The sequence below is a fragment of the Trachurus japonicus genome, chromosome 13 (assembly GCF_045865225.1).
Source record: "Trachurus japonicus isolate A0001 chromosome 13, Traja_1.0".
NCBI classification, from domain to species: domain Eukaryota; kingdom Metazoa; phylum Chordata; class Actinopteri; order Carangiformes; family Carangidae; genus Trachurus; species Trachurus japonicus.
The window spans coordinates 19117596-19133845 of record NC_140919.1 but is presented as its reverse complement, the minus strand read 5'-3'; the positions used below and the strand labels follow the sequence as shown (position 1 = coordinate 19133845).

The 16250-nt window shown below is 41.4% G+C and overlaps 1 protein-coding gene across 2 annotated transcripts in view; it reads right to left on the bottom strand.

Annotated features, from left to right (window-relative positions):
- The window catches only part of clmpb (CXADR like membrane protein b), a 100765-nt gene that overhangs the window by 63483 nt on the left and 21032 nt on the right, over nt 1-16250 (bottom strand). Inside the window, exon 1 of one of the 2 annotated variants that reach the window (XM_085795153.1) lies at nt 7167-7749. The exons of the other annotated variant lie outside the window; for it this stretch is intronic. Within the exon in view, the coding sequence (XP_085651279.1) occupies nt 7167-7215 (49 nt within the window). The 5' untranslated portion in view covers nt 7216-7749. Of the gene's footprint in view, nt 1-7166; nt 7750-16250 lie in introns of those variants that run through there. 2 annotated transcript variants of the gene reach the window in all.

The following is a 16250-nucleotide window of genomic DNA, read 5'->3' as shown; positions in this document are numbered from 1 at the left end:
CACAGTCTTGCTGTGAACTGCATTCTCTTGCTGATTTTCATTTCAGCAGCGTGATGCTGTTTGAATGTCCAAGTTGATATTTGGACATGATAATCAATAATCACAGTGTGAGATGAGGCATCGCACAGGTTGGAGACTGACAGGTGCACCCCACGACCAATTAAAGTGCTAAGCGACTAGTAAGAGATGATCAATTATCGGCAGATGGTTTACTGCGGTTTTGACACTCTGTCACTCAGCGAAAATGTTAAGCTAAGCTCACAACTTGCCCTGCAGTGAGAACGCCACAGCGTCCAATCAAAGTCCACTCTAAGAGAATGATTTCACATCATCTTGACTTGACATCGCAATCAGCGCCATCAGGCATTGCTCAACCCACAGCCATGTTAACAGGCTTCCAGGTGACAGGGGAAACCTTTAAAGACATATAGGCTTGACCTCTACTGTAACATAACCAATGTCACTCCTGCGGTGCTCGCTCTGCGTAAATGTTTCATCAATAGTTTGCTTCTTCCTCCTTTGTGTCACTCATGTAAGCACTATGCTAAGCTCCTTGAAAGTGAAAGACACCTGAGCAATGGGGATTTGGCTTTTTCAGCTGTTTATTTTCCAGCACAGTTGCGTCGAGCAGCTGCACACAAAACAGACATACCTGGTTTCAGAGACAGAGAACATAGATCAAAAGCATGTTCTGCTTAGAGAAGACAAGCATGCCAGCTTTATTCCGCACTGCCAGTTTCCAGTAAGGCAGAAAGCACTTGAAAGCACCACAACAGGGTTCTGAGATGATAGTATCTCAACCCCCACCACTGATAAACAAATCATTTTAAATGGTGTTTTTGCAGGATGCATGAATTTTGATCACCTTTGCTATAACAGCCGAATAGCACTCAGCTGGTGATAGATGGAGTCCTGTATCCAGCAAATGTCAATAGCTGCAAAGAATTGATATCAGAACAGACCTTCAGTGAGTTGAATCAATGGGAGACAATTCCACGCGCCACCTCGCCGACAGCATCAGAGTTTATCTCACCATTTTGTTCACTCTTTGATCTCCTCACAGCTTACATAAAACAATCATAGACCTTGATTAAAATATTTATGCTCACACGGAGCGAATCACTTCACAATTTCTTAGAAAATAGCTGTAATTGTGCTTGCTTCATTGACTTTCATGGTTATTCGCCACTGCAAATAAGGCAGAAATCCTCCCTTTGGAGGAAATGGCCATGGTTGTGGAGATTACAGGAAACTGGAGGCCAGAGCAACCTGTTAGTTTCAGAACTAAACCAGGTGTTAGAGGAGTGCCTGTTTTAGATTTTCGAGTAGCTGATAAGATAAATCTGCTGTCTTATTTATTTCCTGCATTGTCTTATCTCTTAGATGAATATAGCATATCAAAAGACAACACAAAGTCTGAGATATATAATGATAAATTGCACAGAACCTATTGATTATTGTGGCAAAAGAGTAACTTAGTTATAACATCACCACAGTGACAGTGACCCTATGAGCTGAACCCGTTGAGCCAGGAACAGGACGAAAAAATGATCATCATACTAATGACAGGAGGTGAAAGCAAACAGATTCTTGTTATGCTATTTACTGTTAGATATCCATAATGGATTGAGTCTCATGGGACATGTTCATATGAAACATACGTTCCTGATGCAATAACACAAAGCCAAAGAATCCTGTTGTACATGATGTGCTTATAACTGAATGTATTTCTGCTTTGGCCAGTTAGTAAGAGATCCAGAGGCTGTGGGATCAAGTGATGCAAGAGGCAAAGGCAAAGTTATTTTAAGAAGTGATTGCAAATGTCGCTGATGTTTTGTGGTCACACAATAAGACACCCTAACCCTCCACAATTAACCTTCTCTGAAGCAAAACTATCCAAACTGTAAATATAAAACGCTGGAAATTTGCATGTTTCCTTCTCCAGTAATCTGTTGATTTACATTCATACACTAAAATTGTGTATTGTCAACCACAGTCTGTGAGAACATTTAATTACTGCCTGGGTAGCTACATATTCATATGTCTGTGGTCAAAATGTCATTGTGGCGACATGTGATTTAAGTGACTGTTGACTTTTTAAATATCAACCTTGACAATTATCTTTAGCAAACAATAACTAACTGCTGCCTCAACATATGGTGCTTGTTGCATTTTTTCCAAGAGCGGATGTTTGCGGAAAACAATGAAAAATATGTTGTCAGTAAACACTCAGTCAATATGTTGTCTATCAACATCTTTCATATTACCAGATTTCTCTATTAAATTGTCTTAGCTGCTAGAATTTAGTCTCATTAAACATAATGCCTTGGAAATATGATGGCTGCTTGATAAATGTATCTGTATCTGATTATATATTTTTAATATCAGCACCTTTCGAACAAAGGATTGTGTCGATTGTTGCAAAAATGTAAATATTCCTTTGAATTCCCTTGTTTCTGATCTCCCATGGATTTAAGTTTTGATTAGTGAAAAATTATCTAATGCTTTACCTTTTGCACAAAACAATGGACAGTTGTCACGTGCATGTGTGTTCTGCTCCAAATATCTGTGTCTTCAATTGTTTATGCACTGTACAGCAGTACAGCACACGGGTGTGGTGGTACTGTCATGTGTGGACTGCGCATGTGGCTCCAGTTAATGTGAATGTGAGCCTCTGCAGAACATCTGTCAAAGATTAGCAGTAAAGTGAAATAGGCAGTTCCTGTTCATACGTTCCAAAATAATCTGGCAGTAATTTTCCCGGTGAAGGATGAAAAGGGGGAGGGTTTATAGGTCAGAAACACTGCACAAGCCAGGCTCTGTCTAGGCATGTGTCTTACTGTTTTCTTATCTGTTTTACAAGATGTAAGTGACAAAAGGCCCATACAGCATAACATGTGGATATAGCTTGGAAATTATGGGCGTGGCTGAAACACACCACAGGGAGGATGAAGAAACTGTCAGATGAAGAAATACTCAAGAAACAACAGATGAATTCAGCGCAGGCCTCGTCCATTCCACCCTTGTGGCCTTTATATATTTTTTCCTCTCTGGATGTCTTGGGATGCTATAAAAACAGAGCCGACCTCGACCCTCCACTCGGAGGAACAAAAGCACTTACTCTACAAAGCAGGTACACTTTTACCTACAAACACTCTCCTTTCAAACATGGCATCCAGCTTGCTGCGACAGAATAGAAAGACCTTCTGACTAAAAGCACCGCGATCAATGAAACATGAAGAATCCCTCAGGTACAGAAGGAGGACGGATTGTTATTCAGGGAAGCACGCTGTCATTCAGAGGCCGCACACATCAGGGGGAAAGTGCTTGGGAGGCAAATCAGTGTTTGTTAATGATATGGGTCAATTGTTTTGAGGACGGCTGGACCTCTGTACTCATCTGCAGGCCTCTTCACTCAACCTTGGTCGGGGTTTTGTATTCCACAGAGCTCTGCCCTTGCTGATCCATTCAGATTTGCCACTTTTGCTTTGAGTAATACAATCCTCTCTTGATGGAAATCTGTTTACACTTTGTTCTGCATGTCAAATAGTTGACATTGGAGGTGGAAGGGAAGTCATTTCACTATCTGGAGCAATGCACAGATAGCTATGTGTTATTTTCCCTCACCAGATGCAGCTATACTGTACTGTGTCCTACAGCTTGAAAGCAATATCTACTGAATATTGATTCCTGAGTACATGCTGTATGTGTATTGCGGTGTTTTGCATTGTCCCTTTGCCCCGTCTGTGTGTGGGAATGTGTGTGAGCAAGTGTTGATATGTCTGCATCGCATTCATCAAATAAACTTTGTGTAAATCAATCACTCACCAGCGGAGGTGAGACTGAGAGTCAGTTTAAGCTTCTACAATGTGAGCTGAAGGTTGACTTCAATGCTCTGCACAGGGCTCCACACCTAACTGACAAATGCTTTACATATCCCGCAAAATTCAGGTTCCAGCAAAGCTGGATGTGCCAAATTCATCACATGCTCTCAAAAAACAAATATTTTCAAAGCTGAGAACATACACAGGGGATGCCACATGATAACGCTGAAGAATAATGTGAGTCAAAAGGAGATCAAAACGAAACCTTAATGTATGGTAACTAGACGTCAAATATCGAAATGTCTCTGGGTTTGAAGGAATGTCAGAAGTCTGTGCCTGGGTGTGTGTGGGAGTGTGATTCAGGCGCAAACACATCAAGATGTCACTTCATAACCTCTGGCTCAGGAGGCTCCTGTCATCTTCACATTTCAGAGATCCTCTGCCTACCCCGGCAGACATGCTAAATATAGAATGGGGACAGAATTTCTGTTTGGAGCCACTGCTCTCTTTATCTACATCTAACACGAGCATAGCGTGCATATGCACTGCCATCTTCTCACTGTTACACACAGCACAAGTATGCATGTGGACACACACGCATCCACTCACACATACACACACAAACACTCCATGGGAATAGAGCCTATTCCCATGATCACTCCCATTGCATTGTCCTTACAGTACAGACCCAAGCTGAGGCGACTCCCCTAAGTGTGGGTGCAGGGTTTGAGCTCTCACATAGAGAAGCTGCTCATTCTTTCCAATTACATTTCTGTCAAGTGACTTACAGTGTGTTATTACTTCTTGGACAGTCATTTTCAAATTCTCTCATTCAGAATCATTTAATCCTGGCACAAGGACAGATAAGCAATCCATCACTGGTCTCCTTTACCTGGCCGGATCTACCACTCCACCAGCAGTTATTTTATTTGACCTTTTTCGGTTTCTTACTTTGAATCGGCAGAGTTACTGAAGGGAGCTACAGAAGTCTCTGTGGCAATTAATTGTGCTACTTATCTGTAATGTGAACAGTGGATATTACATCTCCAACACATATTAAATTAAGGATGTCTCATGACTTGCGAGGGCAAAAGCAAATATAAAGGAAATGAGCCCCTATTAATGACTATTGATTCTTTTATAATAAAACAGCCACTTCCTCTCCTTACTTGGCCTCGGTGTTGATTTTGAATTAATACAGGCTATAACTTTGGGGGAATGTCCTTCAGTCTGGCACAGCAGAGCAGCCTAGCCTGAAAAGCTACATATATTTCCTTGCTCTTTTGGCTGACTGGCAGATATTTTGTTCCCGCATGAGAGATCCACGACCCAGGTTGCAGCTGTACTGGACATCCAGCCTAATATCATTTTTTCAGCCGCATGAATTGTTTTATACAGTCATATCTTGTGACATGACAGAGGATGGAGAAAATGCCTCACCATGGCAACAACAAGTCATTTAATAGTCTTGGCATAGCCTGATGGTTATTTTAAGAAAAGTATTATAATTATTATTTTCTTATTAGGGAATCAATTGCCATTGTGTAATTTCATGTGTGAAGTTTTCATCTCGGCATTGCTGGCTCCACTGTGACAGCTAGGAGTCGAGTTTCTTTTAATCACCATCATCATTGTGATTATTATGATCATCAGTAAGGCATCGGTATCTGGATGATCTCCACACTTGGCTTGAAGAAGACTGATGAACTAAACCAGAAAAAATGTCTCAGTACGCAGTGTCTAATGCCGAGTCAGCTCCTTCAACTAAACCCAGGATCAGTGACCATCACCACTGAGCACATACTCTGGATTCACTGGCAGACCAGTGTAACCCCCAACACGTCAGCATGTTTGCAGGTCGACGGAATATGTCAATTTTTCCATTTTCTATGCTGCTTATCTTATACAGGGTCACAGGGGAACTGGAGCTTTTCCCAGAATGCTTTGGGCAAAGGGCATCGTGCTCCCCTGAGAGGTCACCGCAGTATAAAAGTAACTGAATAATAGGGAAGCTGAAGATAACAACATCTTCAGGCATTCGCGAGCCCACAGCACAAGCCACATCAAGCATAAGCAAATAACGTCAGTTGTATGTCCAAACGAATCAAATGAAGTTAAACACAAACACTGGTGTCTTGATTTTCTCTCTGCACTGCAATATGAATAGCAAGCAGACGAGAGCACGACTTTTGGACTCAAACCAGAACAGACAAGCTGGGTTATTCCTCATGCAACCACTCTCAACCGCTCGTACTTTAACTGAGGGGTATCTTGTTTTTCCCCAGTTCTAACCATCGAGAGGAATTTGAGTTTTTTTTCACTCCTCTGTTTTACTGCAGATGATGAATGTGAAACGTCTTACTGGAAGTCACAGACTAACTTCCAGTCAGTGGAGTCACAGTGGAATTAAACAATCCCCCATTTAGCTCTGTACCTGGAATCTCCTCCAGGCTCTTGTTACATTACTGTAATATCAGCAATAGCAGCAGCAACAGTGGTAATCACAGCAGTGTTAATATTAGTATCAGTAGTGGTGGTGATAATATCGACTGATTTATGATGATAGAAAACTATGAGTTTCAATCAACCTTTTAACCTTTTAAAGTTTCATTTCAAACTGAGAGACAGATCACGTCCCCTTCGACAATCATTTCACAACACTTCACAAATCAGGCCAAACAATAATGAAGAGCATATGGAACATTTTCAGTGGTTTCTGGGTGTGCTGCATTTTTTCTTTTTTTTTTTTTGATCCTTCGCCTGTGCTAAAATGGCAAAAATAATTTTGTTTATCTGCCGGAAGCCTGCCTTTGAAGAGCTGCTGTCCACACATGCACATATAGGTACATGCTGGATAAATCTGGCTGGCAGATTTAAAAAGGGAGGGGTCAGGTGAACTTTTATCCCCTTTCATTCCCCCCCTCTGTTTTCTGAGAGCTTCCACCAACTAGTGCAGCCTGTGTTTTTGGAAATTGTGGCTGACTTGTTCTCTTTTTTTCCTCCCCTTTTTAAATCACTCTAATTTCAATTGCAATATCCTCTCCTATGCAGCAACATAAAGTGCAAGAGTGACAATGGAGAATAAATGAAACTCAATATATTCTGACATCATCCTAAATCGGTAGTGAAAATTGAAACATTTCAGACATGTGTTGTTAAGGACGTTAAACAATAAAAATGCACACACACATTTTAAAAAACCAAACAAAAAAAAACACATAGTGATTAAATGTAATAACGGCACATTTAAGCGTCCACATCTTCACATAAATGACAGGCAAACGCGCTCCAGTGCTTTTTAACTGAACTCGTGATGTTTTAAGGGAATGGTAAGTGACTTACCCAGAAACAAAGAGCGAAATATTGCAGACATCACGGCTGGAAATCCCATATGCAACGGAGCTTGGAAACAATGCGCTCAGACTGCCTTCACATTCATTCGGCTGACCTAAGTGCGGGCACAACGACGCGGCACCATCAGCGAATTCAGGAGCAAAATCAGTGATAAATAAATCTTCATTGAGCATATGAGTCCAAGGACATCATGTGTTGCACACGCCCGACACATCTAAACCTCCCAGGAAGAAGAAGCGGCAGAAGAAACGTGGCTCTTTCTCTTCATCGTCATTTTCGTCGCAGGCTACTTGGCGTCAAATCAAAGTTCCCTGGCTGTCTGGCTCTGGCGTGGGACGTGTTGTCTCAGGGTCCCCTCTGTCTCCTACTCAGCAGTCTCTCCTCCTTTCCTCCTCCGCTGCACAAAATGCCAGAGAGGAGGAGGAGGAGGAGGAGGAGGGCGGATAGGTGGATGATGAGGGGATGCTGAAGGATGGAGACCTCTAGAGTCTGAAGTTCTCTTACACAGCCCGAGCATCCTGCTACAAACACTAACAGGCTGGTGGGGAGGGTGTGGGTCCTCTTGTTAGCTGCTGTTAGCACGCCTGAGCTGATTGCTGTCACATGAAATGGACTTGAAGTTGCCTTTAAGGAAATTATACTATGAGCTAATAATAGTTTCACACTTTAGATTTGCATATAGGATTCATGAGGTTTTTTTTTTTTTACTCTAAATTATATTACTACAATGTTATCTTAGTTTTGCATCAAGATCAAACTGCTACATGTGGAATACATTATTCTACACAGTTTCACAACACTCATTATTTTTTAAGGGTTGAAATGTGGTGGATAAATTAATTAATTGATCAAATTCTAAACTGATCAATCATTGAAAATCAATTTTTAAGTGAAATAAGACCAGCTACTCTGCAATATCGCCTGAGGATTGTCATGTTTCAGTAATTTTGTAGGCCAAATTATACAGAAGATAGATAGTAATATAAGAATAAAGAATATAATTGTTAACTATTTATTTATGTGTTTGTAGGGTTTGCATTGATAGTGCTTTCATGTGTGATTTCAGAGGAAGAAACAAGCAGCACATGTTTGAAATTCAAAAGCATGAAACATTTTCTGGGCTACTTCTATTTTTGCAGGCTGTGATGACGCAGGCTCCTGATCAAAGGCAGTTTTAAACGTCTGTTTTGAACCAGAGGGCATATTTTTGTTTGCTCAACATTTTCTATTTGTCCAGCAGATTCTCAATCTTGGGATTATTCTATCAATCTTTTCAAAACTGCCACACCAGATTTATCCCATGCACTGGCTCTGGGTCAGATATTTTACAAGAGCAGCATGGTCTAAGTTAGGTAAACAAACAGCCAAAAGGAGGGGAGGGTGTGTGTGTGTGTGTGCGAGTGCGTGTGTGTTGATGGTTGCTCTCAGGCCTTGAGACAAATTAATCCTCCCCCCTCTTCTATGTCTCAACAATCTACAGAAATAACAAAAGGATTTTCACTCACCCCCCTCCTGCTCTCTCTTTCCCCCTGAAGTGGCCGGCTCTTCAGCACCAGCCTCCCTTCCTTTCCTTTCCGTTCCAATAACTAGATAGCTTGAAACAATGTCTCTCATGCACAAGTAGACATGCACACACATCTACTCTCGTGTCTTACCCAAACACACAGACACAAAGAAAAACACATGTACATAGTGAACAGTTGACGAGACACAGAGGCTGCAGCATACATGTATACACAACACAACGGAGGCAGAGAAGACACGGTGAAGTGGTGTCCTCGGTCTCGTGTGGTCGGGCATTTTGTTTGTAACAACACTTGGCATCGTCTTTGTGTTGCTCTGCTTTTCTTTGTATTTGCACCTGAATTTAAAAGGTCACGGTCTCACCGCAACTCATCTCTGCAGAAGTGGGTATTCGCAGATGCCACCTACAGTATACAGAGCAGCACAGTAAAGGTGCAAAGCTACTCTCAACTGTTGCAATATCAGCTGTCAAACTATGATGGATGAAGGGTTGTAACAGACATCTTTACCCCAGCAATCACAAAAGTCCTGATACAAAAACACCTGATTGAAAAAAGCACCCGAGAGCCAACGTATATTACATCTATGTTTCAATTCTCTGGCCTCCAAAAGCAGGTTTTTTTTTCTCCAGGAAGATGAGATCTGGAAGCAGGGTAGACTGTGCAGCTGCTGCAGACTGCAATATACAGCACTGAGCTTATCATGATTGCTCCTTTAAAAGATGACCTCACTCACGTATAAACGGATGACAACACTACACGAGAAATGAGGGCACATCCATTGTTAATAGTAGTGATTCCGCAATGGGTTACTTGTCTCGCATGTAGTGTGGATGGTGTCATGGAAGGCAACCTGTCTGCGTTTGGTGGCTTGGCCTTGGTGCATGATATAGCACCCCAATGCAGATGGCCTCACAGATGGTTGATATTTATACCACAGGGCCTTGAAAAGTCACTAGTGTGGAAACTGCTCTTTCTCCCTGATTAGTTTCACATCACCGAGAGCTCGGCAATCCCCACACACCCATTTCTCACTGCACTCCAAACATATGACTGCTTGTGAAATTTATTATATGACACGAGGAGAAATATGTGTAATATTGTTTGAGGATAAATACCGTTTGAAGTTTGGGCTACCTCTTTTTGAGGTGATGATGATGCTGCTGTGTTGGGACTCCTCATACCCCCCCGCCCTTCTATTTCTTTTTAGCGCATGAAAATGTAATCCTCCTAAGTGCAAGGTACATGATTTTTTAAAAATCTTCCCGACCCAACACGGCTTGCATTTTAGCTGGGAGCACTCTTGACTTATGTACTTTAAGTGGATTTGCAATTTAAATTGGAGCAACAAGATGCACCTCAGACTTCCTGGCAGAGACGGAGCACTTCTGCAAGAGTGTTCGCATCCGCCAGAACAGCTGTATCTCCCTCATCATGACATCACAGGGATGTGTTAGTGTTTTGTTGACGCACGGACGACACCATGCAAACACACGCGAGCACGCCGGGATGCCAGGCTTTGGCCACCTCCATCTCCTGACCTCAGGGAATGAGAAAAGTGGATAGTTAAAAGGATTCTTGAGTAACAATATGGATGTGGAGGGAAAAAAATGTGTCTTTTGTTTAGTCGTTCTCTATTTTTAGCAACCAGTGTGATGCTCCGCTGTTAGGGTTTCACGGCTCACAGATCCTTTATAATTTAATGAGGGAGAAGGTGGCCCTCTGAGATTTATGGCAAGGATCTCAAAGCGGCATTGGCCACGCGGCTTATTGATCCAAATCGGATATTTGTTTATACGTCAGTAAAGCTCTCTCGCTCCTGTACCACCGACCCTACCTCTGGAGCATTCAAATTGTCAGCCTCTCCTTTAGCCACTAATATAAATGTACTCCAGGTCAATGCTCATTATTTTAGCCTCTCTTTAAACATACAGTTGATCCTGACAGTCAGTTGTATTGAAGAGCAGCACTGAGTATACAGAGCATAACCGCTGAAGTAAGAACCTACTGAAACTAGTTATGTTCCCTTTTGCTATGTTGTAGGCATAATATGACTTACAGAGAGTCAGTTAAGTTCTCAGACCATTTGTATTTTATATTAATGTCTCATGCAATGTTAAGATGAGGATATTTTATCAAAATCTAAAACCTCAAGTATCTGCATTCTGTGTTTGTCATAAACTGTGATAAAGGACAAGGAGTTAATACCCATTTTAAACCTCTTCCTGTTCCACATTACTGTGAGTTTACTCGTCTCCTTGGACTGTAAAGCCCAGTGAGTTCAAGAGTGGATGTTCCTGTTCTATTTATTTATGAGCCTTTCACGGGGAACATGATGCAGGAAAGGATAGAGCTTAAAAACATGTTATCATGCTCTAATTAAAGGAGAGGTTGAGACGACGGAAATCGCATCCAGGCACCCAGCAGCAAACCCACTTTTATTTGACATCTTGTCGACTCAGTGGGTAAGTGAACGTGCTGAATGGGAATGATTGAATGAACGAGTGAATGAATGAATTCATCAACCAAAGCAAGAGTACGCGGCTGAATAAGCCAAACACACATGGCGGTGTCATTGGAGTGCAATAAGACTGATGGTTGTTTATTTTAAATCACACGGCTCTGACTTTGGGAAAGGTAATAATGTTAAATTGTGGCCCGCTCCAATCCTGGATAAACAGATCAATCACATCTGAATATAATTTCCACCACATTGCATGTTGCATTAGAATTTGTTTTCCTCAACACTGGCATTTTCCACACCAGCGGATACAGGAAAATGTCGCATCCTGCCTGTCTCTAGAAACCACCCAAAAAGAAACGTATAATAAATATTTAATTGGAGAAGGTTGTTTGGTCTATTTAAACATGCTTTTCCATTAGCAAGAGAGTATAAAAGAACACCACAGTACCACCATGAAGGTGTCATATGTAACCTGAGAAGTGAAGTCCTGCCATTTCATTTTAAAGTGCACCTTCATCACATTTATAACCTCACCTCTGAAGCTTGTCCTGACAAATTAAGCCATTTTATTAAAACAAAGTCCTTGTAAGCTAATTTGTGCCTTGTTACCACGATTTGCTAACAACAAGAATACAACCGGAAATCCAATCTTCTGTGTCCCAAACACTTCTCTATTCTTTTATAGTGCTATTATTTAATTAGAGTATACATTTTTAAAATGAAAGAAAGAAGACATTTATACTGTATAACCATAATCCCTCAACAGTTAACTGACCTGTGCAAAATGATAAAACAATCTTTATGTTCATTACCAGGACGTTTGAGTAGACTTTTGTGGGAAGCTTAGAGCGCCACAGTGATCCAAACAAATTAGCTGATTAGCCTCGGTTTTAAACACAAATTGAATGGCTTCTTTGTCATTGATCGCTTTGCCTCTTCAGGTTTATTGACACAAGACGGAGAGCTCGAGGACGCATTTTTTGTTTCACAAACAAACAAGATCAGCTTGATTAGGGAGAAGTGGGGGGTACTGAGCAAGTGAAGTACTGAGGGTCCATTGTTTGATTTGGCTGATTTTAAAATTCCTGTGAGCCCCCACCGCCACGCCATCCCCTCTCTCCCTCCTTCCTCTCCCCCTTGTCCAATCCTTACCATGACCATTGCTGCCCTCCTTGATGAAGTGGTCTTCATCCTGGTCATTGGGGAGTGACTGATGTGAGCCATATGGTGGCGAAGAGCCGGCGTAAATCAGCAGACGCTTTGCATCATACTGTATGTCAGGTGTGGGTGTAGCTGGGGGGCATCCGTCTTCAACACGTCTCTATTCATCACGCGGGGAAATGACCAAGCTGTTGGTAAACACTTAGAGAGTAACACCACAGGGCATATTTAAGAATTACCCCCCAGTCTCACATGCTACTATATATACCACTGGGGAACCATTTACTTTAGTAGTATCTGCACTCAATGAAAACGGAGGCTCAATTCTGCACAAAAGAAGAAACCACTGCTTCTTATTCCAATAGTGAAGGGCAACTGTGTAAATGATTTCAAGGATTTCAAGGGGCTTTTGAACAAACCTGTTCCATTTGTCTGTTAAGTGACTGAGGGACACTTCTATATCCCCTTATAGCTGCTCTCTTGGCCAGTGGAGCCTGCAAGGTCAAATGTGTGATTGCATTTATGAAAGGGCTATTTGTACTAAAAATATATGTCATGTAACTAAGGCCAAAGGGACCTTATTTCAATTTATAGATGTAAAATGATCTGCTGTGGAGAGAGGCTTGATCATGTGGAGAAAAAAAAGAAATGTAGACACAGGAACAATCATGCTCAAATGAAGGTATTTCATTTACAGTATGAAAGTAACAGTAGATTATGAGATATAGGTCCTGTAAAGCCTACTCCTGCGTTAGAAAATGTAGTTAAAGATGCTGTAACAATATTTTATATTAACAGTAATAAATGTGAGAGAATTATCACAGACTGCAGTTCCCCTTAGTTCAGTATTTTTTTTACTCGCTAATTTGGTTTTCAGGCAGCTTTACTGTTTCGGTTCACTTGCACCTCGACTATATAGGCTACTACCTGCCCTCTGCTGCAGCAGACACAATTAGCAAGAAGCTGGAGAAGATGGTGGAGCGTTTTGCTGCTAAAGAGCCTGATATTTCCCTCAGGAGTTGTTGTTAGAGTGAATGGAAAGTAGAGGGGAGTGAATGCTGGATTTAGGTGGACACAAGCATGGCAGCAAATGAATGCTAATGTTGCTTTGCATGCTTAATTAAGAAGTTGTTTGCAAACACATTTTATTTCCAACCTGCTTCCAAGCTGCTAAATTGGCCAAAAATAAATTACTGCAGGTTTACGAGGAGGCATGGATGTTAAATATGACTTTTTCAACAGTTCATGTAATCAGAAACTGAGGTATAAATTACTTTAATTAGCAAATGAGAATATTGGTTGAGTTTCTATTTTCACAAAAACATTGTCTTTGAAAATGTCTTTCTAATTAGATACCTATCAGTCAGTCACATTATTGTTGCATGGAGACTGATTTACATCAGCAGTTGAGAAGTGACTGACCTCAGCGTGACTCCACATGTGTAGCAGCTGCATCAAATATGCATGATTTTGTGCCACTTATTTCTATAGTATAAAGATTGTGGGATTCCTGTCAGATAAATATGTGCCCAAAGCCAGATTCCAGTAGAAAGAAAAATAAATAAATATAAGGACACGTGGAGCCAAAGGATAAAATGAGCTATGTGATTCTTTTTTTTTTTTAACCAGACAAAATATGATGTAGGATTATGTTGTGCGTGCTTTGGGGCTGCCTGAATAACCCCAGAAATGGGGGAAAAAAACAACAACAACACACAAATCTTTTTTCTAAAGGAAAAAACGATATTGGTCACAGACAATTCCGTGGCCCGAGCCGCAGACTATTCTAAAGCCCAGGCAATTTTCTAGAGCAACTACGGGCTGAGGCGTGACTGATGCAGGGACCAGTGGAGCAAGATCATTTCTTTGACAAGCCCTACCAAGAAAGAATGCCAAGAAATGAAAAGTTCAGCACAATGCAATGATATCCTTATTGGGCAATGTGAACTATGTGACGTGCACACACACACACATACACACACACTCACGGACGCACACACAAACTTCTGACTGTGTAGGGTTTTTTTTGTGATACAGAGGATTATGAGGCATCACTGTGCCTCACAGTGCCTGAGTTAGTCTGATGAAACATCACTGATGCTCCATAAATATCTTTCCTTGTCAGGGGTTAAAGGAGAAACACGCTCCTCTCTGCTCTGGCATTGTATCATCACAGTGATCAAGCCATTAGAGGAACTGCCTCTCAGATAAATACCAAATGTTGCCAGCAGACTACAACCATACAGCCAACACACACACCAACAACACAACCCCCTCTGTCTGAGCTCCAGTGAGGAACCCTCAGGGCCTAATAGGCCTTCACAGAAGGCCAAACATATCAGCATTTTAAATGTTATATTTTATCTCTTTCAATTCCTAATTATTCTCCTTTCATTCTAATTTTAGTCTCAGTTATCAAATTTGTCCAATCAGATATTTTCTTCGTGTTACATAGATACAGAAAAGGTTAGAGAAAAGGTTAGCAGGCTCACTCGACTTCATAGCAGGGACAGAAGTGCTGAAGCCCCAAGAGGCGTATGTGTTTGTTGAGATGGAGGCAGGTAAATTAAGCACTCACATTTTGATTTAGGTTTGTGGGACCAAAAATGTTTGCCCTTGGCCTTCCTGAGGGCTGAAACCATGGTACGATACATTGTCTCTGTGAAGTGGACTTAGCAGTAGAATTGTGAGAAATATCTAACGATGTGTAGCTTGTCAAAACTGATAATATAAATATAAATATTTAAGCTTTTACATCTTGGTCATACACAACCAAAATGAAAACAGTGAGCTTCCAGCTGCTGTGCAGACTGGTAAAATGGGCCGGTTGTGTCTAATCCCTGGATTGAAGCCTATGTGTGAGATGTTTTGTCCACTAATTTTGTGTTGCCCCAAGTATGCTCTCAGCAGAAGGTGTATGGTCACAGTGGCTTAACAGCACAGTGCTGGGCAGGTGACAGGTCTGCTTTGCAGTGTTTGTCTGCTCTGAAAGACATCACTGCATGGAAAATGGAAGAGAATTAACGTGTCCACTTGGGGGTCATGTTTACATCACTGCTGATTGGAAAAGCTGGTGTTAGTGGTTTTATTTTACTGGTACAAAAGGGGGATGCGTAGAGTTTTTTTAAAGTCATTTTTCTTGTCCTCACTGTTTAAGCTCTGTGTAGAAAACTAACAAAAACAACAGAATTATTGTACAAAATCCATGACAGGCAAGTGAAGGGACAGTCTAGGAGGGAGGGAGGGAGGAGGGGCGGTTGGGTTGGTGGAAGGCCTAGCTCTAATACTCACAGTTCGCCACTGCTGGGCTCTGATATGTGTGCTGTTTGGGCTACTTAGCATTCTCAGTTGGAAGCTGCTAATCACACTGAGGAGATTTGAGGACCATCTGCAGGCGACCAGGATTTACACACTTACACAAATCAATCAATTGATTTGTCCTTTCATAGTGTGTTGGAACTGGTGTTTGGTTCCGCATGATTTCTTGACTTTAGCTCTTACAAGTGACACATACACACATACAAAATATGATGATCTGTCACATGATCATAGACAAAAAAGAGGGAAATGAAAATGCATACACACTTAAACAGTCTCCTTTCACTTCTCATTTTCATGATGCTGCCAGCAAATATTTTGAATGATTATCATTGTCTAGCAACACATCAAATCTGTTTTCATTGATGGATGGGATATAACAGCAGCGGATTATCAAAAACAAAGCAGCCGACTACACGGATAAAAAAGTTCATTTCTGCTTATCACTGTTTCGATTCATCACCTTTCTGGCTGCGAACGCAAGCTTCCATCTCCGTCCTGACCTTTCAGAGTGGGTACAGGTTTCATTTATCACCAAAGTTAGAAAAAAAGAAGATATGTCTTCCTCTTTCTGATGAAAGCACAACAGCTCCAACATTCTGCTCT